The sequence below is a fragment of the Sparus aurata genome, chromosome 13 (assembly GCF_900880675.1).
Source record: "Sparus aurata chromosome 13, fSpaAur1.1, whole genome shotgun sequence".
NCBI lineage: Eukaryota > Metazoa > Chordata > Actinopteri > Spariformes > Sparidae > Sparus > Sparus aurata.
Window position 1 is genome coordinate 33,249,734 of NC_044199.1, and position 21,725 is coordinate 33,271,458.

The 21,725-nt window shown below is 39.2% G+C and overlaps 3 protein-coding genes across 3 annotated transcripts; all 3 read right to left on the bottom strand.

Annotated features, from left to right (window-relative positions):
* Nucleotides 1–2,723: 2,723 nt before the first annotated feature.
* Nucleotides 2,724–3,659, bottom strand: LOC115594491 (olfactory receptor 52N2-like). Its single transcript, XM_030438595.1, has one exon. It carries the CDS (start codon nucleotides 3,657–3,659, stop codon nucleotides 2,724–2,726), a length of 936 nt encoding a protein of 311 aa, XP_030294455.1.
* A 5,264-nt stretch (nucleotides 3,660–8,923) lies between these two features.
* On the bottom strand, nucleotides 8,924–10,912 carry LOC115593852 (olfactory receptor 52N2-like). Its single transcript, XM_030437529.1, has 2 exons — nucleotides 10,832–10,912; nucleotides 8,924–9,870 (listed from the first exon to the last, which is right to left on the bottom strand). The coding sequence occupies exon 2, from the start codon at nucleotides 9,866–9,868 to the stop codon at nucleotides 8,924–8,926; it is 945 nt and encodes a 314-aa protein (XP_030293389.1). The 5' UTR covers nucleotides 9,869–9,870; nucleotides 10,832–10,912.
* Nucleotides 10,913–12,449: 1,537 nt separating this feature from the next.
* Nucleotides 12,450–13,912, bottom strand: or70b1 (olfactory receptor, family 70, subfamily B, member 1). The gene is made up of 2 exons (XM_030438566.1): nucleotides 13,900–13,912; nucleotides 12,450–13,640 (listed from the first exon to the last, which is right to left on the bottom strand). Exon 2 carries the CDS (start codon nucleotides 13,634–13,636, stop codon nucleotides 12,695–12,697), a length of 942 nt encoding a protein of 313 aa, XP_030294426.1. The 5' UTR covers nucleotides 13,637–13,640; nucleotides 13,900–13,912; the 3' UTR covers nucleotides 12,450–12,694.
* Nucleotides 13,913–21,725: the final 7,813 nt, after the last annotated feature.

The following is a 21,725-nucleotide window of genomic DNA, read 5'->3' on the forward strand; positions in this document are numbered from 1 at the left end:
AGAAGAAGCAGGGAGAGAAGAGAGGAGAGGAGAGGAGCATGTCTCTGTTTTATGACCTGCAGAAGATGGACCACAAGGGGTGCGGGCCGGCTGAGTGTCCCTCCTTCTGTGATCTGAGTTTAGGCTCCCAAAAGTTTAATCTAACTACACTATTGTATTTAATGTTTTGAAATCATGTTTTAACCTTCCCAAAACTTCACCATCTTAAAAGTCGAATTTTTGCCTTCGTGAAAAGATGCAATATGATAATGATCACCAATCATTCAAAAGAATTCTAACCTGATTAAGACATAAAACAATAAAGTATACAACATAAAACAATCAAGTATACAATACACAGTAGGACCAAGGGCTTATACATATTCCTTGTAGTTCTAACAAAACATAACAGACATTTAACTGGTAAATAACACAAGTATTACACAAGGAATAATGATCTGCAAGTCTCTCCTCCATCACCAAGGGGAGGGACTGGTTTCTCCCAAACCTCAAAGTCATTAAGTAATAAACTTCATTTGGGCTTGACTAACATGGGAAAGATCTATTGTATGACCTTCTTACGCTATTTTGAAATCTGCTAAAATTAAGAAGTTGAGATTGTAGTTTATTAGTTATTCAGAACGTATTTGAATTTGGATGAGGATAGAGACTGCAATGGGATTGGCATGTCAGACCCAGTAACAACAACGGTCATAACTTACAGTTGGACATGTGAGGTGGAAGAACATACAGATTAGGTTTCCCACCTAGCCTTCCCCCACTGGAAAATGGTCCAGAGGGAGAGAGATGTAGATTAGTAAGACACCTTAAATCACAACATCTGTGTTAGAAACCAGTTCTCCTTTCTTCTGATATGGAGACAGAGGACTCTGAGATGACGGACCGGACGCACCGGCACGTCCAAAACTGGACTTAGGGTATATAATCTCCGCTACGCTTTTTCGCAAAAATTGCCGTCACGTTTGCTTTGTGTCTTTTGCAGGAAGAAATGGTAAAAACGGGCTTTTGTCACGAAAGTGTCCAAGCAGAATGTTTGGTTGTTGAGGAATGGGAAGTTGCGGGAGGGACGGAGGCGGATGAATGACATGCAACGAAGGTCGGTGTTAGAGACAGCGATAGAGACAGCGATATTGAGAGTTGAGAGATTTGTGACATTTAGCGTGTTTGAAGTGTATAGTTAGTGTTATGTAGTGTTTGGTGTAGTGTGTATCGTGTGCAGTGGACTCAGTTTTTTGTTTAATGAGTCAAAACAATGAGGAGAAGCTGAATGTGGAGCAGGCAGTGCAGCTCTTCATTCAGCTGGAAGGAGCTTGCATTGAAATGTAAATAGTTACATATAACTTTGTAAATTTTTAAAATGTATGCACATATTTAGCAAACAACAATTTATATTTGCATTATAAGTAATAAAAAATGGTTTGTTAAACATATTTGTGGTTTTCACAATAAAAAAATCTAACTTTTTCTACTCTGATTTTATGTTTTTTTGTGATCTCAGGTCCATTGTGTTAATACAGTATGCCAAAATAAAACAATGACTGTACAGTCACACATGTGAGGTTGTGCTGAAAATAATGACACCAAGTAAATAGTTTTTAAGGTGAAATATGATGGCAAAATCAAAAATAGTCAAAAACGGCCAATCATACCCTGGAATATCAGATTTCACAACAAACCTAAATATCCCTGACGTCCCACCTTCAAACAGCCTCATATGGCCATCCATGAAAAAGCTACTTAACCTTCCACTTTTCTATAGGAATACATATTTCCTATGGGCACTGCACTAGCATATATATAAAGAGAGAGAGAGAGAAACATATATATCAGTGTTTACATTTTATAATACCATTACACGTTATATGACATTGTTCATTATTATACCATATGAAATCACACATATTACAGTTTTAAGGTGATACATTTTTTCATTATACAACAATAAGGGTGAAACTCTTTAATGCTACACAAAAATAGAACATGTATAAAGTTCATATGCTATAAGTTATAAATATATGTATATACATAAACTTGTAAACACACAGGGAATGATTCTTCACAATTCATCTTCACATTAAAAGTTCAACATCAGATATATGCTGTCCATTGGCTTCCACTTGTGAGCAATAAGCATCAGTGATTTTTTTCATGATCTTAACCAAGTGGTTTTGTGCCTAAAATGAAGCACATCATCAGCACAAGGTTGTAACAAGAGAGAGATAGAAGATTTAACCTAAACTAATGAAGCTGCATCATAAAGAAACATAAAACTTTAACTAATCTTTAGTTTTGCCGAAACGTACGGAGGCATTTGTTCCGATGATTGGGTTGGAGAAAGACGCTGAACGGCCTCTGTTTGTCTGTTCTGCTGTGTGTGTGTGTGTGTGTGTGTGTGTGTGTGTGGCTCAGCCACATCCTTGTTCAAACAGAAACACAGGCCTGCAGCTTTTGACAGACAAAGAGCAGAGCAGAGAAGAAAGATGGAGACAATGATGTAACCAAGTCACTATGTTTTTAGGTCTTGACCTGGCACTATTAATGCCAAGAGCTGATGTCCAGAAGCTTCCTGAACACAGCAAAATACTGAGAAAATACAAAATATAGGCACATGGACGGACCGGATGCTGCCATACACGCCTACTTAGGCTTTAATACGTCTTCAAATATTTATATTGTAAACATTCAATATGTCTCCTTTGCAGAATATCAGACTACAGTTTGTATTAAGTCACTTTACTGTTATTAAACAAAGTAATAATCCTCTGCTTTATCTCTTTTATTTGCAGGCCGTAGATAACCGCATTCAAAGCAGGCAGTGTCACTTCAATTAAGACAGCCATAACCTTCCTGTGGTCTGACAGGTGAGGGAAACGGTGCAGGATGATGACGGCAAAACATGACACCAGCAGGAAGATGTACACGGCCAGGTGGGTGGTGCAGGTCTGCAGCGCTTTGCTGTTCAGCGCCTTGTTCTTACTGCGCAGACACACTCCAGCAATTTTCAAGTAGGTGAGAGTTAGGCTGCCAGTGGAGGAAACCAGCATGACCACAGTGTAGGAGAGCCCGTAGATGTTATTGATGAGGACGTTTTCACAGGACAGCTTAAACAAAGTGGCATTGTCACAGAATGGGTTGAATATAAATCGCCTGCAGCGCGACAAGCGAATAGTTAGACCCAAGAGGATTACTACAAGCACAACAACTGCTGTCCAGGCTCCCGCCGACAGCTTCACCACCATTGCCTTGGTCATGATTGTGGCATATTGAAGAGGTTTGCAGATGGCCATGTAGCGGTCAAAGGCCATGATCATGAGTATGGTGTGACTGGCACCTGCATAAAGGTGAACACAGAAGGCCTGAATGACACAGCTATTATAATCAATCAATCGCTCTGAAGGTGGTATGAAAATGTTTCTCAGTATGTGCGGTGTGATGATCGAGGTCCCAAAAATGTCATTAATACTCATGTTGCAGAAGAGCAAATACATGGGCTGGTGGAGGCGCCTGGTGGTAAAGATCAATGTGACAAGACTAATGTTTGACACCACAGCAAAGATGTAGATGAGCAAGAGGAAGACGAAGGCAGGAAGGGAGGATTGTGAAGAAACTTTTAACCCCTCCAGGAGTATGAAATCATCACTGAAAGTCTGGTTCTCCATATCTGTAAAAAAGCATGACAGTTAGAGATTAGGTAAATGTGTCACTGTCTGCGATAAAACAAAGATGCAAAATTGGACGTATAAACTGCATGCAATGTTAAAGTTTAAACTTGTGTTGTCTGTATGAAGATTGAAACATTTCGGCTGGGAGTTCAGGCTTGAGTGTCCTGAATGCAAAAATCTGTCACCTCAAGTCCTGACTGACACTGAACAGTATAACGGAGGCCCTGTTCAGACCTGGTATCAACATGCATCCTGAGTGATCTAGTCATAAGTGGACAGCTCTTAGTTCAGGTATGAACACCTCCAAACACACTGAAGACACATTTGAGATCTGATCACTCAGACCACATTCAGAGGTGGTCATGGCCTCATGTGGTATCCCCACCCATATACATTTTCAGAGTTGGTTCTGCGTCTGACGTGTGTTACCTGCCAACAAAAAGCAGCTGTTTGAACACACTGTTTCAATTGATTTCATAATTTACACTCAATTTATGAAGACAACGTTTTATTGACAGTAATCATGTCAAATTCATGTTTACAGTAATCAACATGATCTACTTCTTTGGTTTGAGTTGTTGACTAAAAATAAGTTTATAAACTTTTTGAAACACTGTTGACAACAAATTCTTAACTATTTAGGCCTTCTTAAGATTAGATGAGACAAGAAAAGTTAAGATTTACTTTTGCTGAACAGCCGTAGGGGAAATTCACTGTGACACGGCCGCACAGAGGAACAGATAGTAGGAATAAAGAATAGACTCACAACAAATAAGATGAATTACAATAGAGAGGTTATTAACAGTAGATAAAGCTGTTTGCATATATGTACAATGTTCATGTAAGTGTGCAATATGCAACTCTTCAGATATACAAACACTGTGTACACTCATACACACTGTTTGTAGATACATGTGCAATATCTGAGTTTCAGATCTTGTTACTAGTGAGATCAGATCACTTGAGATACATGTTAATACCAGGTCTGAACTCCTTCTGAGAACTGAGACATCATAAGGCATGAATGTAGTCATTAAAATTTTAAACCAATTTAAAATTTACTGACAATGAAGGCTGAAAGGGACATTCCATGTTACATAGAACAATCACATTTATTTCCGTTCAGTGAGGTAAAACGATTATCAATTTGAGGGGAACAATGATTTGTCTAATAAGTGCATCCCTAGTTACAGACTAGGAAACATTTAAGAGCCAGAAAACAATGACAGCAGGTCAACTGAATTCTGTCACATTTGTCAGCGATCAAAGTTTCGTCAACCCCACTGAGATGAAAGACTAAAAAAAGGTTGAGTAGTGGATCTAAAAGTAAAAATGACAATCTTACAGTTGTCAACATTAATGCTTCTGCTGTTAAATAATGTAACACAATATTTACACAAGTGCTGTTTCCAGCTGCAATGTGTATGTTAGTATTACCTCTTGTATCCGTGCACTATCCTCCATCCAACAAGAACTGAACCAGCACACACTTTTATTTAAAGGTCTGTTGGCCTTCAGCTGCAGCATCACATGTTGACAGGTCAACTGTCACTTAGCAACCAGTGACTGAGCATCACTGACACAGAGTGTGTCTCTGTAACAGTGATGTCATTATGGTGGCACAAAGAGAGGCTAAATGATAAAGAAAAAGAACATTGTTTTTTTTTTCTCTTGATTGTTTTCCAAATTATAACAAAAATCTAAATGTTTTATCAATTTAAACACAACACTTCTGAACTCGAATTACTACAAAATTAGTCATCATCACGTTTGATATGCCAGACATAGTCTTTTATTAATTTCAGTAGATGGTCTAATGATCATTTTAAGACTATATCTTTTTTTGTTTCATTATTAAATTCAATATAAACCATTCAACACACTATTGTTATCAGTGGAATGTGATGAAACAATCTTCATGAAAGAATGAATGTTCTACATACGCTGCTCATATACAAAAAAAGAAAATTAAGGGAACACTTTAATCATGAATCAGATCTTGATGAACAATTTATTTAAGTTGAAATTATTTACTGATCTACATTGTATAATTTGTGTAGAAAAAAATGATCTAAGAGCAGTCAGTGGCAACCAAAATTATCAACCCATTGAGGGCAGGATTCAAAATCCCAATCAGTAAAAAAGTGCAATCACAGGCTGATCCAACTTTCGTGAATTTTATCATGGCAACTCAAAATGCAACTCAGTAGTGTGTATGGCCCTCTTGTGCCTGTATGCACTCCCAACAATGTCTGGGCATGCTCCTGATGGGGCGGTGGATGATGTCCATCTTGGCCATTGCCTTTGTTTAAGTGTACGGACTGGGGAATCAACCTATTTGTGAATATTCATATGTTGGGGGAAACAGCAGTACCCAGAGGAAACCAATGCAAACACAGGGACAACATACAAACTCCACACAGAAAGGCCCTGCCTCAGCGGTATTCAAACCCAGAATTGTCCTGATGTGGAAAAGGTCCATCTTGGATGATCAGTGGGGGTCTTTTAAACAATTGAGACTGTGACATGACTTGAATTAAGAAGCGACAAAAGGTTCCATGTCCATGCATAAGAAACGATAAAAGACAGGCATGAAGAGTGATGAGACTCACATGGGAACATGACAGGATGGGGAGTGACTGAGGTAAAATTGGGTTTCCATTTACGTTATCATACCATACAACCTAGTATGTTATAGCGTATTATGTTACAATACATTAGGTATGAAATTAAACTTTACGTTACAATATATAATGTATATATACACTACTCACAATAAGTTAGGGATATTGTGATTTACATGTGTGCTTTTCCTATTTGGTCTGAATTGTAATGAAATAAGTAAAAGTTCCCTTTGATATTACTAATAATGAATGAGAAGAAACACCATTTTCATTAGTTTAATATTTATTACCCCAAAAATTTAGACAATAACAAGGATAGCCCCAAATAACAAAAATTGACAATGTCAGTAGCGGGTGTTTCCACCATTTGCCGCAATGACAGCTTGACAGCGACGTCTCATGCTCCTCACTAGCCTCATGATGTTGTTCTGAGGCAATGCGTTCCACTCCTCCACAAGTGCTACACGCAGTTCTGCCAGGTCACGTGGGGGTGGGGTACGATCATCCAGTCTCTGCTTCAGCTGGTCCCAGACGTGCTCTATGGGGTTCAGGTCAGGGGACATTGCTGGCCATACCATATGAGGCACTCGACTTCCTGAAGTCGAGCTGTGACAATTCTGGCACGACGTGGTGGAGCATTATCATCCATGAACAGAAAGTTGGGGGTGTGCTGGCGGAATTGGGGGATGATGATGGGTTCTATGATGTCTCTGAGGTAAGAACGTGCAGTGACTGAGCCATCTACAATAACCAAATCTGTTTTGCGCTGACTGGTGATGCCTGCCCGGACTTTTGCACCTCCTCCACCAAAGGGAACCCTGGGGACCATGTTGACCTCGGCGTATCGCTCACCTCGCCTTCTCCAGCAACGCTGACGACCATCATTTCTGTGCAAGGTGACCCGACACTCATCAGTGAACAGGACGGTAGACCACTGCTGCATTGTCCAGGTCACATGGTCTTGTGCCCACTGCAAACGTTCATGGCGGTGTCTTGGTGTCAGTGGAGTCCCCTGCAACGGTCATCTGGCATTCAAGCCAAAGCGGTGGAGTCGGTTTCTAATGGTTTGTCTGGAAACCCTAGTACCCCTCACATCTCGTAACTGGGCCTGCAGCTGTGTGGCAGTTGCATAACGATGTCTCAGTGCATAGGTCCTTAGGTACTGGTCATCGTTGTGGTCTGTCACTCGTGGGGCTCCACTCCTGGGTCTGTCACGAACTCTGCCAGTAGTTCTGTGTCTTGATGCAAGTCTGCTGATGACATTTTGAGACACACCAAGTTCACGAGCAACATCTGACTGCCTGCCACCGACCCGAAGGCGCGCTATGGCCAGGTGGCGCTGCTCGTCCGTTAAGTGACGTCGTGTGCTCATGGCTGTTTGAATGATGAACTTGGAATGACTTACTGACAATACCAGCTTTTTATACCCACAGAATGTTTAAATTGATGCCACATTGAAAAGGGTTGTCTTTTAGTTTTTTGGTATTGGCCCCAATATGTAAGGCACACTGTACACAGTGAGACCATTACGTGGAAAACACAAAATGAGGTGTGTCTATCACCCCAATACAATTGCCTCCCTATCCCAAAACTCTCTTAAGTGAAACAAACACCGTATGTATGAAATCCACTGAGTCTCTCACAATATCCCTAACTTATTGTGAGGAGAAAGACAGAGAGAGAGAGAGAGAGAGAGAGAAATATATATTTCAATGTTTACATTTTATAATACAATTACACGTTATATGATATAATTCATTATTATTATTACACATTACAGTTTAACAGTGATATATTCCTTTCATTACACAACAATGGGGTGGAACTCCTTCATGCTACACAAAAATAGAACATGTATAAAGTTCATATGCTATAAGTTATAAATATACGTATATACATAAACTTGTAAACACACAGGGAATGATTCTTCACAATTCATCTTCACATTAAAAGTTCAACGTCAGATATATGCTGTCCATTGGCTGCCACTTGTGAGCACCAAGCATCAGTGATTTTTTTCATAATCCTAATCAACTGGTTTTGTGCCTAAAATGAAGCACATCATAAGCACAAGGTTGTAACAAGAGAGAGATAGAAGATTTAACCTAAACTAACGAAGCTGCATCATAAAGAAACGTAAAACTTTAACTAATCTTTAGTTTTGCCGAAACGTACAGAGGCATTTGTTCTGATGATTGGGTTGGAGAAAGACGCTGAACGGCCTCTGTTTGTCTGTTCTGCTCTGTGTGTGTGTGTGTGTGTGTGTGTGTGTGTGTGTGTGTGTGTGTGTGTGTGTGTGTGTGTGTGTGTGTGTGTAGCTCAGCCACATCCTTGTTCAAACAGAAACACAGGCCTGCAGCTTTTGACAGACAAAGAGCAGAGCAGAGAAGAGAGATGGAGACAATGATGTGACCAAGTCACTATGTTTTTAGGTCTTGACCTGGCACTATTAATGCCAAGAGCTGATGTCCAGAAGCTTCCTGAACACAGCAAAACACTGAGAAAATACAAAATATAGGCACATGGACGGACCGGATGCTGCCGTACACGCCTACTTAGGCTTTAATACGTCTTCAAATATTTATATTGTAAACATTCAATATGTCTCCTTTGCAGAATATCAGACTACAGTTTGTATCAAGTCATTTGAGTCACTTTACTGTTATTAAACAAAGTAATAATCCTCTGCTTTATCTCTTTTATTTGCAGGCCGTAGATAACCGCATTCAAAGCAGGCAGTGTCACTTCAATTAAGACAGCCACAACCTTCCTGTGGTCTGACAGGTGAGGGAAACGGTGCAGGATGACGACGGCAAAACATGACACCAGCAGGAAGATGTACACGGCCAGGTGGGTGGTGCAGGTCTGCAGCGCTTTGCTGTTCAGTGCCTTGTTCTTACTGCGCAGACACACTCCAGCAATTTTCAAGTAGGTGAGAGTTAGGCTGCCAGTGGAGGAGCCCAGCAGGACCACAGTGTAGCAGAGCCCGTAGATGTTATTGATGAGGACGTTTTCACAGGACAGCTTAAACAAAGTGGCATTGTCACAGAATGGGTTGAATATAAATCGCCTGCAGCGCGACAAGCGAATAGTTAGACCCAAGAGGATTACTACAAGCACAACAACTGCTGTCCAGGCTGCCACCGACAGCTTCACCACCATTGCCTTGGTCATGATTGTGGCATATTGAAGAGGTTTGCAGATGGCCATGTAGCGGTCAAAGGCCATGATCATGAGTATGGTGTGACTGGCGGCCGCATAGAGGTGAACACAGAAGGCCTGAATGACACAGCTATTATAATCAATCAATCGCTCTGAAGGTGGTATGAAAATGTTTCTCAGTATGTGCGGTGTGATGATCGAGGTCCCAAAAATGTCATTAATACTCATGTTGCAGAAGAGCAAATACATGGGCTGGTGGAGGCGCCTGGTGGTAAAGATCAATGTGACAAGACTAATGTTTGACACCACAGCAAAGATGTAGATGAGCAAGAGGAAGACGAAGGCAGGAAGGGAGGATTGTGAAGAAACTTTTAACCCCTCCAGGAGTATGAAATCATCACTGAAATTCTGGTTCTCCATATCTGTAAAAAAAAAAAAAAAAAAAAAAAAGGATGATATGAACACAATAACAAACAATATATCTGTGGCATAACAAAGATGCAAAATTGGACTTTGGCATATAAACTGCAAGCAATGTAACAGTAAGAGACTCAGCTAGGAGTTTAGACACAATTCTTAACTATTGACCTATAAAGATTAGATTAGAGTAAACAAATAAAAAATAGACTTCCAATGAATAAAATGAATTACAATAGAAATGCTATTTAGGATAGATCGATCTGTGTGCATATACCTGTATAATATGCAAATCTTCCCTGAGATATACAAACACTGTGTACAGTCTTACACACTGTTTGTAGATACATGTGCAATATTTGAGTTACATATCTTGTTACTTGTACATGAACAAGATATTTCTTTGTGTAAAAAATACATTGTATCTGTGTGTCCCATGTACATGTTAGTTTGCATGTAGAGCGGGGAAGTCAGTTCAGAACACTTGAGATACTTGTTAATACCAGGTCTGAACTCCTTCTGAGAACTGAGACATCATAAGGCATAAATGTAGTCATTAAAATCTTTAACCAATTTAAAACTTACTGACAATGAAGGCTGAAAGGGACATTCCATGTTACATAGAACAATCACATTTATTTCCATTCAGTGAGGTATACTGATATTATATGTATTTGTGAGGGGAACAATGATTTGTCTAATAAGTGCATCCCTAGTTACAGACTAGGAAACATTTAAGAGCCAGAAAACAATGACAGCAGGTCAACTGAATTCTGTCACATTTGTCAGAGATCAAAGTTTCATCAACCCCACTGAGATGAAAAATTACAAATAGGTTGAGTAGTGGATCTAAAAGTAAAAATGACAATCTAACAGCTGTCAACATTAATGCTTCTGCTGTTAAATAATGTAACACAATATTTACACAAGTGCTGTTTCCAGCTGCAGTGTGTTTGTTAGTATTACCTCTTGTATCCGTGCACCATCCTCCATCCAACAAGAACTGAACCAGCACACACTTTTATTTAAAGGTCTGTTGGCCTTCACCCGCAGCATCACATGTTGACAGGTCAACTGTCACTTAGCAACCAGTGACTGAGCATCACCGACACAGAGTGTGTCTCTGTAACAGTGATGTCATTATCGTGGCATAAAGAGTGAACTGCATTATAATAAAAAGAACATTAGGCAAGGCAGGTTTACTTACATAGCACAATTCAGACACAAGGTAACTCAAAGTGCTTTTACAGGACATAAAATAACATTCAATTTTTTATTTTTTTTAAAAAAGAAGAAGAAGAAAAGAAGCTGACCTAGGGTAGGTTTAAAAAAGATAAGACTAACAGTTACAGTGCAGTTTAAGATATTGATCAAAGTCTTAGAATTGCTTCAATAAAAGGTAATGACAAACAAACAGGTCTTCAGCCTTTAACTGTAGGGACTAAAAGCATACGTCTGGATGGCTCATAAGGAAGCAGCAGATCAGAAATGTATTTTGGGCCTAAACCATTCAGTGCTTTATAAACCAACAGCGGGATTTTGAAATCTATCATTTGACCGACAGGAAGCCAGAATAAAGATCTAAGAACTGGAGTGATGTGATCTACTGTTTTGGTCCGTGTTAGGACTCGAGCAGCAGCGTTCTGGATCAGCTGCAGCTCTCTGATATAAAGACATAAATATAATTTTTTGTATATAACTTTTATTTTAATTTTTCAATTTAACACATTTAAGACATACATGACAAACATGACGGTTGCACATACAACAACATCAACAGTACCGCATCTGGCAGTTATATTAACTTGTACGTGATAAGGACAAAGGAAACAAAAACACAAAAAAGACAAAAAAAAAACGGAATGGATCAAGCTGCTCAAAATAAAAAGTGACACAAATATATAAACTGATAGCCTCATAATAAATACCTAAAAGAGATTTCAATATATTTTAACAAATTCATAAAGCCTGCCCTGCTGACGTGGGATCGATAATTACAACTCTTCTGTGAAATACTACTGACTAAGAAGAGAGATCTCAACATCATTCCTGCAAAAGTAATTTGATTTATTCTCTTCAGTGAAGAAACATTCATGTCTCCTGTTTAACCTGCAAGTTTTCACACTGTGTATCATTTTATAAAACAAGTTATAATCCTGTGCTTTATCTTGTTTATTTGCAGATTCTTAAACTACTTTTATATTGTGACTTTCATATACCTTTGCGCAAACCACAGCATAGTGTGGTGGATTAACAATATACACAATAAAATATTAGTATGCATTCTTTTTTAATCTTTATAGTTATATGGTGCACAGAGACATACATCAAATTAAGGCAACAGAGATCCACAATGAGAACAACTCAAACAAAAGAGATGCATGATATTTTCTTGGCATTAAGTGAATAGTGAGAGTCATCAATTGTGAGAGTGTTTCATTTTTGGATCTAAAAAAATACTATAGCATAACAGATAGCAGGAGTGAAACAGAGGAGCTCCATCCATATCAAGAAGAAAATGGTATAAAAGAAAAACCAGATTCATCATCACAATAAAATGTTTGAGACAATTTTTTGATATTTAGAGGCTAATAGTTTATTCATGTACTTATACATACTTGACCCATCAGCCTCCATGTCAATATTTAAGAAATACATCAGTCTTTAAAAATGAGGATTAAGAAAAGAAGCACAGACAAGCACATTTTTCTAAATGACTTTTTGACATAAATTAATTTTTATTGACAACTGTTTTGGAGTGGAACAAATGTAAAAAGAATGTATTTCTTTAAACGGTAGCATATAAATAATCCTTTGAAATCATCTTTATTATGATGGCACTGTTTTCTTGGACTCAAATAGCTTTGACAAGAATTTCCGTACCTCCTTAGACTGCACACCATAAATAATGGGGTTGAGGCTGCCTGGGATGATATGAAACAGAATGGCAGAGAGTTTTCTGTAGTCTGAGTACTGAGGGAAGCGATGCAGGAGGATGATGAGCATTCCACATAAAAACATAATGAGATATACAAAGAGATGAGTGCTGCAGGTCTTCAAGGCTTTACTGTTCAAAGACTTGTTCTTACTGGTCAGACAGACGACTGTAATCTTTGTGTAAGTGAGAACCATGGTGCCTATAGATGCTGTGAAGAGGACGACAGTGAAAGTGAGGCCGTAGATATTATTAATAAACACATTCTCACAGGAGAGTTTAAACAAGGAGGCATTGTCACAGAAGGGGTTTGTGATCATCGTCCTGCATCGGTTCAGCCGTATGGTCAGACCGAGAAGAATCCCGACCAGAACCATGGCCACTCCCCAGGCAGAAACTGTCAGCTTGATCACCATTTTGTTGGTCATTATGGCAGCATAGCGCAGAGGATCACAGATGGCCACGTATCTGTCGAAGGCCATAATCATGAGCACAGTGTGAGAAGCAGTGCCAAACATGTGGGTGGAAAAAGCCTGAACTACACACTCATAATAACTGATGAGACGTTCAGACGGAGGCAGCAAAATGTCTGAGAGCAAACGAGGCACCATGATAGAGTTCCCAATGATGTCATTGAGTGGCAGGTTGCAAAAAAGGAGATACATCGGCTGGTGAAGGTTCCTGTCAATGAAAACCAGAACTACAATCCCCACATTTGCTAGTATAATAACCAGGTAGGACAAAAAGAAAAAGAAAAACACAGGGTACACTGAAACTTCAGTGACCTTCAATCCCTCCAGCTGGAGGGTAAAGCTGTTTAAAGTGTAGTTTTCCATCAGCCTGAAACAAAAGAAACAAAAGCTGATTCATTACAACGTCCAATCTATTAGAGACCATTTCCATGATCTATGATTAACAGTTTTGCAAATACAAACAGAGGAGGAAAAGCTTTTTGACCACAGAAAGTTATCCATGAAAAACATTTCAAAACTTCAAGGCTTTAAGACCGGATGTTGCCAGGCCACAATTTATTAACAATAAGACATTAACAATATAAACATAACTTTAAAAACAAAAACTTAAAGCATTCAGATATTACCTTTTATTTACTATTATCTTTTTATTTTTAGCTTCTATCACCCACCAGCCAACCTTCTGACAGGAGTTTTCAACCACTGTCTCATCTTTTATAAAGAGGTTCGGTCGTGGTGATGTAATTTCAAGTTGTCATGGTGCTGGTCATGGAGACTATCCAACAACAAAGGGAGTCACAGACATTTTGGCTGTATTTGACATCATGTATTGCTCTTAACCTTCTCTGTCATTACTTCTTAACCTCATTATAGCCGATCTCACTGCACAGCTGTTGGCTGCTGATCAACATAATCAATCAGTTGTGACCCCAGATATATTGCAGAAATTTGGCAGGTACTATATGTGGAATTTTTACTTCACAAATTACAGAAACGGGACATTCTTTAGCGATTAAGATCACAGACATCCTCTGCAGCTTTTTACAGATTACCAGGTATCCAAAGGTAATAATAGTCCCATGTGAATAGGGGGCAATTGTAAATCATCCAGTAATGGTGAAATGACTAAAAATCAGATGATAGCTTCTTTTCAGTTTGAGCCTTGAGGCCTCCCATGCTGAGAAATGTAATATAAATATGACCTCAGTGTTTCACCACCATGGTGTGTTTGCTGTAGTTACCGCTACGGTGCGTTAATTACTACCATATGCCTCCGCTGACCCCGACCTCCCACCTGACACCAGCAGAGCTGACTCAACAAGCTCCTGCTTCTCTGTAGAAGAAAGGTCATCTTACTCAGTTTGGGTTTCCCCGGGGGGTTCTCAGGACATCACAATACTTCTATATCGTGACTTTTCTTACAACTTTGCTCCAACCACAGCTACATCATGGTTAACATCACAGAATGACAAAATAAGCGATCTTTGCATGAGGTTTTGTTGGCCTTCTCCTGCCTGCTCTACATTTTATATAATTTTTATTTGTATGTTTTTGCATTGTCATCCCTGCCTTTTGAAAGATGGATAGAAGTTATTTTTATATGATGTTTTTTCAACCATGTAAAACCATGTCTCTGATTTTATGCCTTATTAAATACTTTATTTGGGATTTGTACTGGGGCATTCAGGCAAAGCTTTATTGCCAGCGAGACAAGATGGGCAACTGCCCCCAAGGCCTCAGACCTCCAGAATGAATGCAATTCAAATGGTTTTGATTAAATTAATTAGACTACAAGATAGACTAATTAGATTAATTGTAAATCCATTACAAAATGTTCACCTTGAGTATGAACTGGATATATTCTGCATTGTTAGCTTACCTTGTGGCCTAATCTTTAGTAGTATTCATAAGAAGTAGTTAGATTGACGATGGAAAAAAATAGACTTTTTCAAAACTTTAATTAAACATTAATGTCAAAATATTTCAGGTCAATCAGTAGCTTACAATGAAACAACTTATCCCACCAGCATGGCAAGAGTTTCTGACTGCTTCCTGCGGTTGTGTCACTAATTTGATTGCCATTGGTTTTTAAAACAAATGGCCAACGGTGGTGCTGATACAGCGGATTGACAGTTGTTGTTTTCCCGGGAAACACACTGACCTATTTGGCTCGCAGCCATATCTCTGAGCTAGGAACATTGGAAAGGCCGGGTGTCCACAGAATGGGCTACCCCTCCATACATACCGAGCTCGGACACTAACACTACTTGATTTCGGCAAGGCGGTGTTTGCTGGGTTGCTTGTGGAGGGGCAGCCTGCCCTTTGGACAGCTGTCCTGTCAGAAGTCTAGTCCAGAGAGACTTTAGCAGCAAAAAGAACCTGAGAAGGCCTGTCAGAAGGACTGAAACCGAAGTTCTTGTGTTTAAGATGGAAACTTCAGGTCACTGTCCCCTGGTTTAGAACCGATGCTGGCTGCAACTCCAAATATTCGGGCGATGTGCAGAATTGTCCAATATAAATGTTCTTCTGGCAATGGGATGACAGTGATGTCTTACTAGAGGCTTGAACTTTAAAGTGTTAAAGTTGTTTGAATGATCAGTTCCCATCAAGACAAACACTGCACGAGCAGGCTGATGGTTATGCTCAACATTTTATGTTCTATGTTGAGTTAAAATACAACACTTTCCTCCAAAAACTGTAGTTGAGCTGCTGAGTTGTGAATTGTTCATATTGTGGCTACTTGCTGTAATCTTCTATGGGATGAAATGATCTTCAGGCGGCCTTGATTGTGTGTTTTGCTGTTCCATGTTATTGTCGGCTTTAATGAGCTTCCTGGTGGACCCGGAGCTCCCACGAGTCTCAGTGACCAGCAGGTTAATAGAAATACCGTAAAACCACAGTGAGGCGTTCAGGGACTGTTGGACAGGGAGCTGCTCTCTTTCTCTGGAGGGACTCTCACCTGCAGACCAGCCTTCTGTCTTTACTCTCACACTCATTTGTATTGTGTGTAGTTGTGAAGCATGATAGTTAAATTAATTTGACAATGATTTTTATTATCTCTTACAGTACAGGACTACACTGTGTGCTTCCAGCAAATTGCATGTTTTTAAGAAAGCATATTTTGTGAAATGTACCTGATACCTCCCGTACTTGAACACCATATGCTGAATAGATGGACAAAAAACAATGTTCACTAAAAACAAAATGTGTCCTATCTGTGATGAAGTGAAATATTTGTTTATCAACAAAACGTAAGGTAAAGTAATTACATGTTTGTTTTAGTTTGAATCATATCTTAACAATTATTTGGATGATAATAAAATCCATTGGCCATACAATAATCAAGATGGCTGCCATCAGTGTAAACCAGGTCATAAACACTTTTTCTTAAAGTCATATTTTCAGGTAGATGTTTTTATTACACTGTCTCAACATCAGTTAAAATGGTCTCATCTGACGCCGACTCTCTCTGATGATAGCACTGTCCTACAAGATGGCCAATGCACTTCTTGATGCATTGGCCACTCCACAGCATCACAGTCAGTTCCTCGTGTGAAAATGAAATGACCATTTTTGAAGCCTACATCAGTTCTAAAAAAAAGCTGTTTATTGTTACATATTTTCACCCTACTCTAAAAACTATTTAAAGAGTAAAAGACAGATGTACAAAAATATTTAGGATGTGTAAATTTGAACTTTTTGAGTTAAAAACCTGTGATCTGATATCAGCATCATGAAAGTCGGCCTGAACGCTGACGCTGACAAAAAAGGGCCATCTTTAAAAATGGCATCCATTCTGAAATGTACGTGGCTAAGAGGATATTTCAAAAGAATAACCTCAAGATTTTTTTGTGCTCATTTGCTGTATTTACACACAACCCACCGCCGTTATCAGGTCAACGTTTTATTGTGTCCAACACTTTGGTTTATAATGAAATACCTGCAAAACTAATGATTTTCCCATCAGCCTCAGCTTTGCTTTGTGTTGACTGCTTCTTATTAGCATGCTAGAAATAGTAAGATGCTAAACTAAGATGGTGATCACGTACATAAACATCACACCTGCTGTCCACTGGCATGTCAGCATGTTTTGAGCACATTGCAGTGTTTCAGTGATTTTTATCAAACTTAACTGATGAATTTCTTTCTTACTCTTAGCGGATGGTAGAAAGTCATCAGCCAGAAGTTTTGCTGTGAAGAGAGTCTCTGTTGATCCCAGGAGCTGTGATTGGCTCCTGGGATCAGTGTCATCCTCTGATCCCTGATAAACATCTATTAGTGTCCCTCTCTCTCTCATTCTTCGCTCCCACGGGACTGATTACCAGAAACTGTTGATAAGTGTTTAGTTCAGCGGCGGCTCACTGTGGACCTCATTAATGATCACGTTTGTCTCAGAATCATTAACACTCATTATTAGCTGCCGTGGTAACTGAAACACACAGTGATGAAACTGATGGACCACCAGGGGGCAGTGAGGTCCCCTGAGCTCCCAACATGCAACAGTTCAAATAAACTTTGACTTTCTAACCACAAACAAACACAGTGAGCGCCTCCAGGGTCCGACCTGAACAAACACGACGAAGTCACAGAAGTTACATCATGCAAGTTTCACAAGTAACACTTTTGTTTCTATATTTCTTCTCACTGAAGAACTCCAAACTCAAATGTCTGGCTGGCCTGAAAAATAAAGCACATTTCTGTTTATATTTGCGTCATCAAATTCTAAAAGGTGAACAGCAGAATGTTGCCTCATATCTTGCTGATGCCACAGTTACATTGCCACCAGTAATGCCAGCTAAGTACAACAAATATAGATGAATTAATACTTACATTAACCTCCACTAAATATTTAAAAAGTCAAAAACAGAAACCATTCCAAACCTCGTCATGAGCATAAAAAGATTGTTTATCTAAAGGAAAGAAGGAGAAGTCCTCACAGAAAATCTCTTTTAGTCCTGTTTATTTGTTTATTTGTTCATTAAGACTTTATAAGATTGTGATAACAAACACTGCAGATAAGCTAATCAGTTAATTATTTTATTAGTGCGATGATCGTATATGGGTGTAGTCATGAATGTCCTCACATGAATGACGTTCAGTTTGAACTCGTCTGTGGTTTTGCACAAATGTACTTAGTTAATATTTATTCTGGTGATTGGGTTTTGAAGAACCTGCCAGAGAAATGTACCTGACACCTCGAGTACGTGACCAGCATCACTGAACAGATGAAGACTGAACAATATCCTGTGTCCTTTCTGTGACACAGTGGTGAATTATTTCGGCCAGGAAAAATCTTGACCTGAATTTTTCATATCGTCTCACACTTCGTCCCTTTCAGCTGAAGCCACAATGTTGAGTCATCAGTTTATAGTCTTTATATTCTAGTTGTATTTGACAAGTTGGGATTGAGTCTCAAAACTCAACTTTCACACTAATTGGACCTTTAATGAGCGGATCTGTAATTTGTTGAAATAACGTGATCAGTTGACGAGCTCAGTTAAGTAATGACTCAGTGAATTACAGCAGTTTTGAGGAGATTTGTCATCAATCTAGGAGGCATGACATCTCCCAAACTGTCCTGTCTGGTCAGTTAGTTCTGTGTGTTTCAGACGTACACTAGATTCAAGATGATTCAAGATGAACTTTATTGTCCCACAATGTGGGAAATTTGTTCTGGGCCATTTGCCCATGCTGCAGCCACAAGTAACACAGAACATACAGTTACACACAATCACATACAATAGATATGCACATCAATATCATACAAAGTGCCAGAGTGCAAAAAAACATGGTGCATTGAAAAGATGAATAAATAACACCAAGTAAAAAAGTGCCAAAATTGTAGTAGGAAAATTACTAACCTATACAGAACATGCAAACGCAAGTCACTACCGAAAGTTTGGATTTTAATCTTTTTTACACATGAAGCCATGTTTTCTATACGTTTGAAGAAAGTGTAAAGCTAATCTGGTGTCTGTTTTGAGCGTGTTGAATGATGTTTTCTTTGGTCTTGTAACTGCCGATGACAAAATATGAGAATTCATCTATAGAAGCATTTTAAAAAAATCACAGTCACATCAAAAGTCACAGATCTTGATGTCGGTGAAGTGATACACCAGAACAAGCAGCCGCGGTGCTGAACGGCATGTTTCTGTCTGCGGGCCTCTTCCATCAGCAGCTTCACTCACATCTGAATGAGTTTGCAGCCAAAAAAACACAGACCAGCCTGTTTCACCGCAGTCATCATGTTCCAGATTTGAGGCACTTCTGGTTTTTACTCAGTAGTTTTCAGACGTCTCAGCAGATAAAAACCTCCAGTTGGGTTTTTTTCCAGGAAGTTGTGGAAAACATTGTAAACAGCAGAAACACCGTCAGAGCTAAACGCCTTCTGGATCTTGTGGTTTGTCTTTCAGGGATTCATGTTGAACTTGGTTCTGTTTTAGTGGATGTAAACAGAAACCGGACATTACTGAACATCCTCTGTGTGTGTCATCACAGGGAGAATAGAGGAGTAGATGATGGAGAGACCTCCGTCTGAGGCCACTTCATACGACTAAACTGAGAATGTTGGCGACATGTTGCAGCTGTGTTTGTGGGATTTCTAACTAATTGTCTGGTAATTTTCCAGCATTTTCAACAAAGCACAGCACAGCCCGACATAACATGAAAAACTAAAACGTAAAGCCGAGGTTTAAACATTTATTCAAGCAATTGGGTCGTTTTTGGAAAAATGTCTCAAAAAGACGACGGGGATCTGATCTGACCTGGTCAAAATTTGTCCTTTTTCTGTTCTGATCAAACTCAGGAGAAACATGTACGTAGTTTCCTAAAAATAAAAAGAAGTAATTGCTAAAGTAGGAATGTCCCTGACAGAGTTGACACCTGCCTCCCCGTCATGGATATATATGAATGATTATTGTGATTATCAGTGAATTGGTTTAAACTCTAAAGTCTCTGATGTCAGTTTGTTAAATGTTATATTTTCTGGTTTCTTTCCTCGTCTGTGACAGTAAACTGAATCTGCAGGTTTTGGACAAAACAAGACGTTTGAGGACGAAACACTGATCGACATTTTTCACCATTTTCTAAACTAATTGATCGTGGAGAGAATAACAGACGGATTTACAGGTGATGAGAGTTCATGTCAGAGTTTTAATCAGAGTTTGATTCACATGTGGTGAAAATTAACATGATGACATGTCCGACGTGCAGCAGATCATGATGCATGAGGCCCTTAATGGTGAGAGTCTGATGAAATGATGCACATTCTGCTCTAGTTGGCCTCTTTGTGCCTCTCAGTCAGGGGAGCCCAAACTTTCTACCTTCAAGAGACAAAACTGAAAGTTGATGATCGACCACTTGCAAAAAGGAAACACCTATTGTTCTGTATTGTGTTGTTAATGACCCCGACTTCCATCAATTGAATGACTTCCTGTGCAAAGTGTCTGCATAAACATATTTGTACCTCACAAAACTTAAAAAACAAGCAAACATTGCCATAACTTTTTTAATAAATGTGTTGTGCTCTTCAGCAGTGTTTCACCTTCGATGCTTCGTGACTTTCTGCTGGTGCACTTCATATTTTCCACCTCTGTCCAAGTTAGGGAAATCAAACTTCTTCCAGAGAAAAGTAACCAACAACTGAAGCTGTCAGATAAATGTAGTGGAGTGGAAGTATAAAGTGGCGATGATTAGAAATGCATAAATCAAGTGAAAGTTAATGTGCTCTCCACCTCTGATCAGCAGTAGCTCCTCACATAAGGAGGTAAATGTGACATGAGACACAAACTGAGGATGATCCAGTGTTTTATTTGACTCTGGCGCCACCTGCTGCTCACAGAACCACACGACTGTCAGATTTCCTCTGTCGTCCTGAAGTCAGACATTCAAACTGTTTCCAGTTCAGAGCAAATGTCCAAAAAGTCAGTAGATGAGATGAGTTGTTGTGTTTCAGTCGTTCAGTTCCGCCTGCTGCTTCTCTCCTCGTTCAATATTCACCTCGTGGATTATTGATGGATCCATCCCGTCTGTCCCGGAACACCTCCGGCTGGTTTTGTCTGCTCGCTATTTATTATTTATTATTAAAGTCATAAATTGTTCACTAATCGATCAGTCAACTGCAAGAAAAAACCCAGCAACCATTCTGATGATCATTAAAGTGAATACACTTATAAATATTTGATAATGTTGCAGCTTTTCTTTGTCATAGTTGATTCTAACATGTTGGAACAACACTGATTTTTTCTTCTCTTCTTAATAGAACAGACTAGATTAATCAATTCAATAAAGAAAATAATCAGTAGATTGATCAGTAATAAAAAGAAGTTCTAATAGATGTAATAAATGATTAACACTATCATTCAATTATCATTTTATCCACTTTCCTGTAGTTTACTGTTCTGATGAGAACCGGGCCGTTTGCAGCCTTTTCTGTGGCGACCTCGGTACATTT

What these genes read in the sequence shown, in the direction of transcription:
- or70b1 (XM_030438566.1), bottom strand. Translation starts at nt 13,636, where the DNA reads ATGGAAAACTACACTTTAAACAGCTTTACCCTCCAGCTGGAGGGATTG.
- LOC115593852 (XM_030437529.1), bottom strand. Translation starts at nt 9,868, where the DNA reads ATGGAGAACCAGAATTTCAGTGATGATTTCATACTCCTGGAGGGGTTA.
- LOC115594491 (XM_030438595.1), bottom strand. Translation starts at nt 3,659, where the DNA reads ATGGAGAACCAGACTTTCAGTGATGATTTCATACTCCTGGAGGGGTTA.